General features: G+C 37.3%; 1 protein-coding gene across 1 annotated transcript in view; it reads right to left on the bottom strand.

The window, feature by feature from the left end:
• The window catches only part of IQCG (IQ motif containing G), a 58,839-nt gene that overhangs the window by 22,369 nt on the left and 22,078 nt on the right, over positions 1-14,392 (bottom strand). The window contains exons 5-7 of the mRNA XM_054574962.1: positions 13,138-13,219; positions 1,211-1,372; positions 131-205 (exon numbers count right to left, since the gene is read on the bottom strand). Of these exons, the coding sequence (XP_054430937.1) occupies positions 131-205; positions 1,211-1,372; positions 13,138-13,219 (319 nt within the window). The remainder of the gene's footprint in view (positions 1-130; positions 206-1,210; positions 1,373-13,137; positions 13,220-14,392) is intronic.

The following is a 14,392-nucleotide window of genomic DNA, read 5'->3' on the forward strand; positions in this document are numbered from 1 at the left end:
ATGGGCTGGTAGAATTCATTAGGCTGGTAGAATTAAGATTGATTTTTCTTTCCCTAAAAAAAATGTTTTTGCTGTCCTTGTTATAAGTGGAACACATGCATCAGAGGGTAAAAAAGTTTAGGTGACTCACCTGCTGCTCCTTTCGAAGGAATATTTCAATCTCCATATGAATCTGGTTCTCTTCTTCAGTTTTTAACCTTAGTTTCTGTGAGAACAATAAACCAAGACCAGGAATTCTTCCCAGCAAGGTTGGAAACGAGCGCTTCTCAAGATTAGAGGTGCAGCTGGGACAGCTGCACAGGTATTCCTTACCAGCTGGAAACCCCAGAGCTCCGGGAATTGCCCCAAAGCTGCAATTCCTTTTCCTTCCACTCAGTGTCCACAAACAGCACTGAGCTGTGTGTCAGGCACTGTGCTAGATACATGCAAGTGCCCAGAACAAAAGGACCATAATCCTGTTGCCTGGAAAGTGATATCAATTTAAGGAGAGAAACAATGCTTCCCAGGGACAGGTTCTTAGGCCTAGAAAATGAAATTCCACGGTACAAGACAAACGTGTGCTGTCACAGTCTTAAGCCACACCTGGGGAGTGAGCTCCAAATAAGCAGGGAGCTCAAAGAAAGGAAAGGAAAAGAAAGGAGTCCTGCACAGACACACTACTGAGTTTGCTCCTGGTTGCCTACCTATTGTTCTTCAAGCCATTTTTAGCTTTCTTCCTCTAATGACGGTCTAACCCCTGTTTCTTTCTCCTGATATTTTTCACTGTGATTTCTCATTTCTATAAATTTAGGTTTGAGTGAGGTTCAGCTCTCTAGATTTTGTATTTCTTAGCAGAGGGATAAAAGATAGTGGTTGAGTAAGGAAAGCAGTAGCAGTATCCTGCAGTTATTACCTATTTTATTTTGCTCTCTTTCTATAATTTCCAGGAGAAATGGCAAGTGGTTTTATAAAATAAAGTGACCATGGGAAGAAAGTACAACCAATTTTTAAAAAACAAGAGATACAGGCTATACAGCCCATCAGAATCTCTGGTTGCAAATTGGCAAGTCCTCCTTCCATTCTTATTTTTAACCTCATATGTTAGGGCTGCAGGAGAGGTCAAAGAACATGAAATTCTCCCTCTCCTCCCCACTCTGTTAGCTGAGGCAATGCCAGGAGTGACAGCTCACATGCCATCCATCTCGCTCATTCCTAATGTAGCAGTGATTACCTCAATTTCTTCCAGCAACAGCTCCTCTGTTTTGTTACATTTTTTCTGGGTCTGAGAAATCTGCAGCTCAGTGTTTCTCTTCATATAATGATTTTCCATGTTAGTTTTTGCCTTCAGCTCTTGCAACTGGTCCTTGAGGTGGGCAATATATTCATTCTGACTCTGCAGAGGTGAACCCAGATTTCTAAATCAAAATACATTCTACCTCCATTCAGCTCAGCCAGTGCTTTAAGCTTAACTTTTGTATGTGTGCATCAAAAAGGAACTGAACCTATTTTTCTGCTATCATACTATGGGAAATTTAGCCAGTAATGATCACAGATCATATAAATGAGAATGGAAGATAAGTAATTCTAAGCATTGGGACTATGAGATTCTTTCCTAAGCACACTCTTTGGCTACTCTGTATCCACAAGAATTTCCCATTGCTCTCTCTTTTTGGTAGAAAGAGCACTGGTATAATGACCAAAAGACCGAACACTTCGCACCCAAGCCCCACTAGCCGTGTGGCCTTGGCCAAGTCAAGTCAGGTAAACTCTCCAAGTCTTACCTTCTATAAAATAGAAAATTAATATCTACCCTGACTGGAATATCCCAGAAGTGATGATAAGGATTGAGAATACGTGTGAAAACTCTTTGCAGGTTACAAAGTAGTTGGCAATTTTAAGGCCTCAATATTTATTTTAAAATATTTATTCAGTTCCACACTAGGTAAATAGTAGAGATCTAACTAGACATAGTCCTTGGCTCATGAATTTTACAAATGAGTGGCAGACAAGGGGCTAAAAGGAATCAAACAAATATGTGTAAACTATTTCAAAGGTGCAAAATGCTATGAAAGGATAGGGCAACCAGCTATGGGAGAAACCAACAAGGGAGACCTATACTAGAATACATGGTCTGAAAAAGATTCTCTGCAAAATGAATGTTAAATATGACACCTGAAGAATAAGCATGTCTGTCGCATGAAAGTGGTGTCAACAAGAATTCTAAGGAAAAGGAAATACGTGTGCCAAAGCTCTGAGGCAGCAAATACCTGGATATGGTCCAGGGAGCAAAAGAAAACTCTGGAGGCTCTAGTCCAGTGAGGGTTGACAATCAGATAAGATGAGGTTTAGAGAGGTAGGTGAGAATAAAACATGCAGGTACTTAATAGTACCTCGGGGGCACTATTAAGAAGTTTGAATTATATTCCAAGTGTCCCTGGAAGACCTGGAAGAGTTTTAGTCAGGGTGGTAATATCTGATTGTTTGAAAAGAAGCAAAGAGTGAGTAATTAGAAGAAACAAAGCAGAAATAGGTTACAGTAATCCATAATGAAAAGAAAACCCACTTTAAAGAATCATAGATCCTTAAAATTAGTCAAAAAGGAATTCTTCAAGTCATTTTGCCTAACTTCTTTGTGTAACTCTATGGAATTATTCCAATTATACAGCACTTATTCCAACTGTATTACAACCATTCCAAAGGAATAAGTATCTCTGGTAGAGAACGTGCTATGAGCTCATTTAATACATTTTATAGTACTTCATAAGCTTTTAGACATTGTAGAATTGTGGGCAAATTACTTAACTTCTCTCAAACCATTTTCTCTTCTGTAAAATCCTGCCAGTACCTGGCACAACTTAGATGCTCAATAAATGGTCATTAAATCCTTTTAAGATACCACTTTTTGGCTCATGTTTTTCCTTTCCTTCCACTCCCTTCCCTTTTTTCCATACTTCTCCATTTCTCTTCTCTCCTCTCTTCTAGTTCCAAATTGTATAGCAGTCAATGATAAAGTTTGAATCTCCAGGAATATTTGAGTTAAAGTGAAATGTGATACTTTCACTTTATCAACTGTAATCACTTAGACTTTCTTTAAGGTCCAGCTTATATATCACTTAAATCCACAAAACCTTTTTCCAGAAAACCTCAGCTCACATAAATAATTGTAGATTTGTTTTTACCAGAACCTAATAGTGTTAAACAGTTAGGTATTCATTAAATAGTATCCACTCAAAAATACGCTTTCAAAAACACAAGGGAATGTTCTGGTTAGGTTTTTTTTTTTTAAGTCAAATTGAATATTAAGTCTTTCAGAATAACAATATGAAGATCGGAAATACAGAGTTAAAACTCTAGGAGTTTCTGTCTATGGCAAACAGAAGGCACTGCATTATGTATCTGTTAGTAAGGCCATACGACATCGGTCTACAATTACACTATGCCAAGTGAAAGGCATCTGGTTTTCATGTTACTACCATAGGCTTCTGATTACTCCGAGTTCCTCTCTATATTTCTGTTCTACACAAATTTATGGCCTTCAATGGTGGCAGTGTGGAAACAGAAGAGGACATAAAATACTGACAGGATAGTGATGGTAAAATCATGATCAAGGCAGACTAATAAATGAACTGAAGTATCATTCCACTTTCTCATCTTCCCAGTGTTCAGTAAAGGGGGTATGAGCCAAGGGCGTTGAGTTGTATGCATTCCTTTTAAGATTCTCACTAACAAAAGGCCTGCCATCACCACTACCCACCGTCATAACCGTGGTTGTCCATAGTATCTGGAGCTGTCTCCATGATCAAGGTCTGTGGACTGTGTGGCCTACTTGTGGGTTTTTGTAGCAGACCAAACTCACTTCCAAATCCCAAAACTGCCTTCAGATGTGGGTTTCTGGAGTTGTTACTTGAATTCCATGAAGCATGAACGATTTAGCAGTCAACCAATTAAAGTTAATAAGGCTCTGATGACTGCCACATTATTGTGGGCCAAAGGATTTTAACAGTAGTGTCTGTTTTCATCATTGAACACCAAGTAGGGACAAGAGTACTTGTTCCTGGAATTCTTGGAAGCTACTGTCTGGAGAAGTTGGAACTTGTCTTGCCTCCTTTGGTTGGGTAGAAAAAATGGAAATGTGGTCTATTAAAGGGATAACAGCCACAGAAAGAAACATAGTTTTGTATTAAGTTAACATTTGCATTTATCTGTCTGTATCACTAAGAATACTGGCTGATTCTGTAAGAGTCCATGAATAAAGTTTGAACTAAACAGAGTCTCCCTTCTGAGATACTGATGAAATGTAATCAAGACGAAACTTCTAAAGTTTCAGGCTCCAATTCCACCTATTGCGTTCATTTCCTTTGAATTATTCTCTTTCTAATTGTGCCAATTCCTCTTTTCTTTCCTTTTGTTGTAAAGTTTCCTCACATCTCACTGTGTTGGCTTATCTCTTCTGAGTAAACTTTTGAAATGTGATGCCTAAAACTGTACACATTCTTATAGCTGCTATCTAATCACAACAGAGGATATGGGAATATTTTCTCCCTGTTATATAAACACTACACCTATTTCAGTAATCAAAACAATGAGAAAGTACTCCAAATGTTTTCACAATGCATAGTAATATGTTGTCATATTGTTAAGACTGATGACAAGCCCTGGGAAGAAGAAAGCACTATGAATGGAAGACTCTGAGAGGTCTAAGGGTGGGAAGGCAGACACCATTTAAAAACGCTGCTGCTGTAACAACCAGTGGTGGAGCTAGGTCTCAACTCGGGTATGTTAGAACCTGGCCAAACATCTAATGAAACTGTTGAAGACAAGTTAGGTCTTCCCAATTCTTAATTTAGAAGATTCTCCTAGAGACTTTAGTTTCACCCTTGCTTCTTTTTGGAGCCACTTCAAAGTTCTAATGATCAACAGGGTTTTGAATTCTAACATCAATTATTTATCACATACCAGCTCCGAGTCGCTTGCAAACTTAACAAGCATGTTTCCTATATCTTCATTTAATTCTTGAATCCATTTTGGACCATAGAGATCACCATGGTCATCTGAGCCCATTCTTTTTGGTATTCTCTACCTGGTTCCCCAAAAAGAAATTAGAGTTGTCAAAGCATGCAAAGAGCTAAGGGGCCTGAGTGAAGAAAAGAGCCAGGTAACATGCAAAGTAGTAATAGGGTGGCCAGAGAAAAATCAAAGTATGGGTTGGCGGGTGGAGTAATTCAGGCCTGTTTTAAGATATCATACAAAGCTTCCAGGAGAGCACTAAGCTTTTCAAAATGGAGTAAGTGACCAAGGGTGGCAACAGGGTTGCTCAATGAAGAACAAAAGCATGAGGAATTAGTACTGCTGCAGTTGGCTTACAGCCACACACAGTCTAGACATTCATGTGAACCCAATTCCAAGGAAGAAATATCCATGATTAGGCCCTGCTAAGGAGGAGGTACAAAATGTTCTTCATCCAGCAGTAGATTACAAGTAGGGCACTGTAAGAGTCAAAGGGCAGGAGTCTGTACTCTGACTCAAAACCTTGCAGTGTTTTTAGAACAAAGAACCAAAAAACAAATTTTGGGATAACTATAGCCACATCATTTTAAATAAGCCTGAAAAAAAGAAAGGAAACTTCAAGCTCTGTGTATAAATTATGTTCGAACCTTTGTCTGACTCCTGAACCATATAGTTGCTAGGAATAATGCAGGCAATTCTGCTAAGAAGAAAAGAATTGAACTGATATTTGAGTTACTGCCCACTGTAAGTAAGAGTTTTGAGTTTGAGCCCTGACTAGTGTGGCTCAGTGAGTTGGGTGTCGTCCTGCAAAGCAAAGCGAAGGGTCACTGGTTCCATTCCCGGTCAAGGCACATGGCTGGGTTATGGATCAGGTCCCCAGTTGGGGCTGTGCAAGAAGAAGCCTAAAGATGTTTCTCTCATATATCAACGTTTCTCTCCCTCTCTTTCTCCCTCCCTTCCCCTCTCTCTAAAAATAAGTAAATAAAATCTTTTTTAAAATGTCTTTAGTTTGACTTTAACTAAGTCAACTGACCACTAAAACAAAAATGTCGATATGCTTTGGGAAATAAAACAGAAATGCCCAGCTCTGGCCAGTGTGGCTCAGTTGGTTGGAGCATCATTCTGCAAAGAGAAGGGTCACTGGTTTGAATCCCAGTCAGTGCACATGCCTGAATGGCATGTTCCCTCCTCAGTCAGGCACATGCAAGAGGCAGTCCGCCAATCAATCTTTCTCTATCACATTTATGTTTCCCTCTCTCTCCCTCCCTTTCTCTCTCTCTGAAATCAGTAAGTGTGTCCTTGGGCGAGGATATTTTTAAAAATGACTGTATGTTGAAATTTGCAGACAAGGAGTTTAAACAAAGCTCAATATATTAAAGAGCAATATGCTCATAGTAAATAAAAACATAGGAAAAAATAGCAGCAGAGAAATACAAACTCTAAAAAAAGAACTAAATGGAAATTCTAAAACTGAAAAATAACCTAAGACAAAAAAAATTTACTAGATAGGCTTAACAGCAGAGTGGAAATAATAGAGAAAAAGTCAGTGAACTTAAACATAGACTAATATAAATTATATCTGGGTAAGTATGTGACAACTTTTTCTTCTTTTTAAAAACATAAAACTGGTTAAAGCAACCTTTTGTCTAACAGCATTTGTAACATACATTAAGCATAATATGTATGAAAGACAAGACAAAAGACAGTGGCAGAGGGAAGGGGGAAAAAATGGAACTTTAAGGGTACAAGATTTTTACATTTTATGTGAAGTGGTACAATATTAATGCTAAATTGACTGTGAAAAGGAATCCCTGGAACAACCATTTATTTTTTAATACATATTATTAACTTTTAGAGAGAGAAAAAGAAGAAGGGAAAGAAAAAGAGAGAGTGAGAGAAACATCCATCAGTTGCCTCCCATACATGACCCAACCAGGGGACGGACCTGCAAACTAGGTATGTGCCCTGACCAGGAATGGAACCCATGAACTTACAGTAGTGTACAGAATAACACTCCAACCAACTGAGCCACATTGGCCAGGACGGAACAACCATTTATTTCAAAATACAGAGAGGGCCCTGACTAGTGCAGCTAAGTGGGTTGGGCATAGTCATGTAAACCAAAAGGTCACCAGTTCAGTTCCCGGTCAGGGCACATACATAGGTTCTGGGTGCGTGCAAGAGGCAGCCAATGGATGTTTCTCTTCCTCTTTTTCTCCCTTACTTCCCCTCTCTAAAATAAACAAACAAATAAATAAAACATTTAAAGAAATGAAAATACAAATATAAAGAGGGCCCCAGCTAGGTGGCTCAGTTGGTTGGAAAATCCTCACATACATCAAAAGATTACGGGTTTAATCCCTGGACAGGGCACACCCCTAGGTTGCGAGTGCATAAAAGAAATAAAAGCAAGATCCAACTATATGCTATCCCTAAAAGAGATGTACTTTAAAATATAAAGACTTAGATAGGTTAAAAGTGAATGACTAGAAACAGATTTTAAAAATATATACTTTACCACATACAGAAAGGAGTATTTTGTAATGACAAAAGGGGCAATTGATGAGAAGACATAATAAAATTTTCAAACACATTTTTCTGTTTCTTCTGCTTAAAACATTCTTCTCCTCCTCTTCACCTGGCTAACTTGCAGACATTCTTTAAGTCTCAGCTTAAGTAAATTTACTACAGGGTGTCCTTCCTTGATTCACTATCTTTATTAAGGTTCCTTCCTCTCTGCATCCATAACACCCTGTACTATGCCCTAATACATAACACACAAGTGGTTACTTTTTCTGATTCTGTTGAATACAGAACATATGTAAAAAAAAAAGTGCACAAAAATAACTGTACATCTCAGTTATCATAAAGTAAACCTCACCTAACATCCTCCCAGGAGAAGAAACAGGATTGGGATGAAATCCCCATTATATCTTTCCTTAATCACTACTCTCTCTCCCACACAAAAGTATCTACTATCCTTAATTTTGTGTTCATTTTCATTACAGTTTTTATAATCTAGTCATTTGTCCTTAAACACTATAGTTCAGTTTTTATGAACTTTCTAAAAATGGAGTCATACAGTATGTCTTTTTTGTGCCTGGACTTTTTTGCTGCAAATTAAGTTTATGATGGACCTATAGTTCATTCATTTCAACTTTAGTAATCCCATTGAATGAACATATCATAATGTATGATAACCATTTGGTTGTTTACATTTATAACTACCACAAATAATACTTTATTGCCCATTTCTGTATGTGATACTTAACCGGTTCAGTTAGGTAGAACTGCTGGGTCATAAGGTATGCCTATATTTTAACTTTGATAATGCTAAACTTTTTCCAGAGTGGCAGTACCAATATAAATGCTCAGTATTAGTGCATTAGAATTCCCATTATTCTACATTGTCACCATTTGGTATTATAAGTTAATACCAAATATAATACTAACATAATACAATGAGCTAATCTAATGGGAAGATAATTGTCTCTTGGTGGTTTAAATTTGCATTTCCTTGGCAATTGAGTTGAACTCAGTTTCATATGTTTAATGGACAGCCGGACATCCTCTTTTTGAAGTGCTTCTTTACCTTCATGCTTGTTTTTCCATTAGGTGTCTGTCCCTTTTTCATTAACTTGTATATGTTGGCCAAAAAGTTTGTGTGGTTTTTTTCCGTAAAATAGAAGATACATTTTTCACTTTCACCAATAATTTTATTGATTTGGATATTTTGAGTATGCCAGCTATCTCCCACGTAGTATAATGTTGAATGTTGATTGTTCTCAATTAATGTCTCGATTTGATTGCTATTGACTTCAACTGGTCTACCTGACTGTGGAGCATCATCCAGCAAGAGCTCTCCAGCACGAAACTTCAGAAACCACTTTTGACACATTCGTTCAGTCACAGCGCTTTCTCCATACACTGCTCAAATCTTTTTTTGCATTTCAGTTGTGTTTTTACCTTTGCTCCATATTTTCTTCCATCTTCAATATTAAAATAGCTACACAAAAATTCACCAATTTTGGTAAGTTCTTTTTTAATGCACGCTGATATGACAGCTGCCACAATACAATCTAACAAAATTGTTCTGAGTGACATTAAAGAGAACGAAGCGCTACTAAAGCTATCTTACAGAAAAAAATCAAACGAACTTTTTGGCCAACCCAATAGACCTTCTCTATATATTCTGGATATAAGCTCTTCATTGGTTATGTGTTATATCTTCTCCCAGTCTGTGACTTGCTCTTTCTCTCTTACTGGAATCTTTTGATACACAGCACTTTTTACTTTTAATGTAGTCAAATTTAACAACCTTTTCTTTTGTGACTTTATGTTTAGTGACCTGTTTAAGAAATCTTTTCCTAAAATCAGGATTGTTTCCAAGACTTAAGGTTCTTTATTTTTTTATCACAAACATCCACCTAGGATGTGGCAAATGAGTTGAGTAAACTATGACTGTTAAACAATTTTTAGTTTTTCTCAAGTTAGTTCTATTGTAGGATGTACTTAGGTAGTAAGTATATTTAGGTCAAAGTAGTTGAGCTATGTTAAGTGTTGCTCCTGTACCACATTATATTGAACATTGGATGCATATTGGAAAACATGCTTTTTTTTGTAAAACAATATAGGAGCTGTGTTTACTATTAAAAGTCAAACATTTGGCATGCTTGTTAATTCTAATTTCATTTAATAACTTCTAAAGGTATGTAAGGTTAAGCTTTTTAAAAATTAATAGGCAAAATTTGAGGCACAATACTAATACTTTAGGATTTTGGTCTTGGTGTGTATGTGAAATTCCAAGGCTTTGATTTAAATCTTTCATTGTATGGTGATTTCCTTTTGGGCATGTTGTGTTAACTGAAACACGTCAAATAAATCTTTTTATTTAAATACAAAAAAAAAAATCTTTCCCTACCCCAAGTCAAGATAATAGTCTCCTATATTATCTAGAAATATTATGCTTTAGCCTTTCATGTTTAGACCTATGATCACACGGAACGGATTTTTGTGTATAGTTTGAGATCAGAGTAAAGCTTAATTTTTTTCCATATATGCACCCAATTCCTTCAGTATCATCTATTAAAAACACCACTACTCTGTGGTGTCACCCTTCTCATAAATGTTTGTCTTTATATCCTGTTCCATTGTTATTTTTCAACCCTTTGCACCAATATATACTGTTTTAACTCAGGAAAGCAAGTTCCTTCACTTTGTTCCTCTTCAATACGGCATGGACTATTTTCGATACTTGCCATTTCAATATAAATTTTAGATTCGGCTTCACAAAATATGAATAAATTAAATAAAATTCCATCAGGATTCTAATTGGGACTAAATTCAATGTGTCAATCAGTTTTGGAGGAATTGACATCTTTATAATTTTGAGTCTTCCAATCCATAAATATAGTATATCCCTTCACTTATTATTTCATTTTTCAATACTGTTTTATAGTTTTCTGCAAAGAAATACTGCACATTTTGCAGCTGTTGAATTCATTGTTATGTATTTGATATTTTTTATGCAATTGCAAGTAATATATATATTTTTTCAATTTCCATTTCTAAATCTGAGGCTGATGTGTGTGAAAGATAACCTCATTTTTACGTATTGACCTTGCTTCTCTCTTTTCCCCACTACTTTTATGAACATGCTGCTCCACGGCTGTCTTAGTATGCTTATGTTCAGAAGTCTGACAGCAACCAGATATTTTCTTTCTTTGTGACTTTTTCATTTTGCCTGGGGACCCGATAGAAAGCTTCATAGCTAAGGTACTGATTGCCCCCTCACTTTCTTTCACACACACAAACCTGACGTCGAAATTGCTGGCAGCATTTTCTGACCCCCAGGTCAGTAGTGTCCATGTACGGCCTGTCTTCTTGTATCCCAACCTTGACTTGACCACTAGTTTTTTAGCAACTGGGATTTAACTTGATTACATCTTAAAAAAAAAAAAAAGATTTTATTTATTTATTTTTAGAGAGAGGGGAAGGGAGGGAGAAAGAGAGGGAGAGAAACATCAATGATATGCAAGAGAAACACAGGTTGGTTGCCTCTCGTACACCCCCTACTGGGGACCTGGCCAGCAACCCAGGCATGTGCCCTGACCAGGAATCGAACCAGCAACCTTCTAGTTCACAGACTGGCAATCGATCCACTGAGCTACACCAGCCAGGGTTCATAACATCTTGATAGCTGTTTTTTTGTTCAAAGGTTTGCCTTGGATTTTCAACTTCAGGTTCATCTATTCTTTTTCTGATCATCAAAATGTCTGAGTGATATTTTGCTTTAGTTTCACTTTGCCTCAATGTAATTTAAATGGTTGGGAATGTAATAAAAGAGGATAAGTTTCACAAGCAAATGTTAGTTGCTGTCTGGAAAACTCTATCTTCAACAGGTATTTAAAGAAAGAAAAAAATGTGATCTGATAGTAGCATAGGGGAGTTAACTGGCAGAGTGCCACACCTGAGGCTTCCTTTGATACTGTTTGGTTTAGAGGCTTGAGAGGAAATTAATATAAGTATCTTCTATTTTAACAGTCAAGGAAGCTAGAGGAATTTTTAAATAATGGGAAAGTTTTTCAGGGAAAAAGGCTAAGAAACCTCAGAAAAAAGTCTACTCATTAGAGAGAGAACCTAAACACACACCAGTTTTTGTGAAACTTTGCAGAGAAGAAAAATGTTTTTCAAAAACTATAAGCTATAAACAGAGGGTTAATAGTAATAATGACATAAAAATCAACACCAAACTTACTTTGTCATTGGTAAATAGAAAGTAAGAGAGGATGGGAAGCAATTTGTCCAGAAGACTCAAAGACAGTACCTTGGAATAAAGACTAGTGAACTTTTTTAGACAATTCCAAATATATTTTTAAATATTCTTCTAACTTCCATGTTGGAAATAATGAAGATTCCCTGATTTGAAGCATAAACTTATCCAAATAGCTCAGTGATGATAAGCTAATATTAGGCCATACTTTGTAACTTTCTAAACTCCTAATAGTATTAGTCATTTTAATAGAACTAATTTCTAACTGCCTAGGTGGTAGCCCAAACATTGTTTTGCAAGTCAATTGCTTAAAACTTGGATGCATTTTCTTTTTTAAAAGGTATTTTATTTATAAATGGTAATGGGGGAAAATGCAATAAAAATTTTTTTAAATAAAGATTTTATTTACTTATTTTTAGAGAAAGGGGAAGGGAGAAAAAAGAGAGGGAGAGAAACATTGATGTGAGAGGGAAACATTGATAAGTTGGCTCTTGCACGCTGCCCAACTGGGGACCAGCCAGCAACCCAGGCATGTGTCCTGACAGGAATCAAACAGGCAACCTTTCACTTTGCTAGGCAATGCCCAACCAACTGAGCCACATCAGTCAGGACGGATGCATTTTCTTATAGATGTAAATTAGATACAAGGTTAGGTCCTAATAACCATAAAAACTCAGTATATCCACTCTGTATTTGAAATACAATACAAATGGCCCTGGCTGGTATGGCTCAGTCGGTTGGAGCATTGTCCAGTAACCTAAGGTTGTGGGTAGATCCCTGGTCAGGGCATGTACCTAGGCTGCTGGTTCACTCTGGTCAGACCGCATGCAGTCCCCCATCAAAGCGTGTATAGAAGGCAACCAATCGATGCTTCTTTCTCACATCCATGTTGCTCTCTCTCCCTTCCTTTCTCCTTCCTTCCCTCTCTATAAAGCAATTTAAAAACCTGTCGTTGGGTGAGGATAAAAAATAATTTAAATATAATACAAATGACATTATTAACCCTAACCATCATGTATAAGAAGCTTTGTAATGTGCTTAACATCCTACCAAGGACTTTAGTCTCCCATCTGGGATGCTGGAATACAAAACTGCCTGAGATAAGGTCTCCTACAGGGAAGGAGAGGGTAGTGTGGTTTGGTGGGATGGGATGGGTAAGAACTGACTAAAAGCTCCAAAGGACAGGGGTCTCCCGGAGTTGTATTCTGGACATACATTCTTGTACATATCAGACCAACTCTTCAGTTACTCTTCATACTTTTCATAGTAAAGGCACCCCAGGATAAGTGACAATTTTTCATATGCAACTCTTTTTTACTTAAGAAAAATGGCTTTTATATTGCCTTTTTAACTTTTGGTGTTGCCCAGGAAATTCTTACCTGTACTTCAACCTGCCGTTCTCTTTTGACATTAAGAAGTTGTCTTTGAAGAGATTTTATTTGCCTTCTTCCCTTTTCCTCCCTAGAAGAAATAAGAATGATTTATGTTTAGAGCAGTGCTTCTCAAATTTCAGTGTGCACAAGGATCACCTGGATGTTAAAAAACAGATTTGTGGACTCTCACCTGAGATTCTGATTCAGTAGGTCTGGGATGGGGCCCTGGAATTTGCAGTTCTAACAAGTTCACAGATGATGTTCATGGTGCTGGGCCATGGAAACACTTTGTGACACTTTTTAAAAGACTGATTTGTTTTAATAAATTGAAGGAGGATTTTTTTTTTTTTTTTGGCTTTTTAGTGTTGTATCTACAATAGCTGTTGCTGAATTACTTATGCTCAGTTTAAGCTCTTGGTTAAAGTGGTAACCCTCATATCTCTCTATTGTACAGGCACATTTTCCCCTTTGTAATACTCTGTGGGCTCTTACTGTGACACATTGAAATACCTTGTTTCCCAAGTATCTTTTATCTAATGTTTTCAGTAGCATTTCTAACTCTTGACTGAATCATTATTCACTATAAAAAGTTGCAAAATGGTGAATTTGTAATTCTATCATTCTTTCTACATTCTGGCATTCTTCCATTTAAAAATAAAAAGCTTCTCTTTTTCTGCCCCCCCCCCCAAAAATAAAATAAAATAAAACAAAATAGCTGCTGCTAAGAAAAACTAAGAGGAGAAGGTACAGGAAGAGAAAAAAAAGAATCATTTCTATTCTGAGCACTTCATATATCCTTACCTCACGATAACCTTATGCAGTAGTCTATATCATTATCCCTATTTTACAAATGAAGAAAATAGCTGAGGTAACTTGCTGTGGTGGACATGAGAACGTACCTCATAATCCTCCCACTGCAGGGCGTATTAACAAACAAACATTTTAGCTCAAGGCTCTAAAATCCTTGACTGTGTGTTCTGAGGCCTCACTTCCCACCGACTGCTCCCAGCCAGTTCTTGAGTGTGGCAGGGATACTAAGGCAGGCCCCTTCTGAGAGAACACTTTTCTAATGGTTGACTTTGACCCAAGGGCTTCCTGATGACCTTGATGAACCATTCATAAGCTTCTGAGCAGTCTCTTCCACCCAGCTTTTCCTCTCCTTCACTTGGGGACAGTCCAGCATTGGGTCTGAAGCCTCCCTTCCATTTTCTGTCACACAGGTGTTTCTCCTGGTAAAATTTTTGCATGACTAACCTCATCT

This window comes from Pteronotus mesoamericanus, unplaced genomic scaffold (assembly GCF_021234165.1).
Source record: "Pteronotus mesoamericanus isolate MK-2021 breed Mesoamerican mustached bat unplaced genomic scaffold, CSHL_Meso_final contig_27, whole genome shotgun sequence".
In the NCBI taxonomy this organism is placed as follows: domain Eukaryota; kingdom Metazoa; phylum Chordata; class Mammalia; order Chiroptera; family Mormoopidae; genus Pteronotus; species Pteronotus mesoamericanus.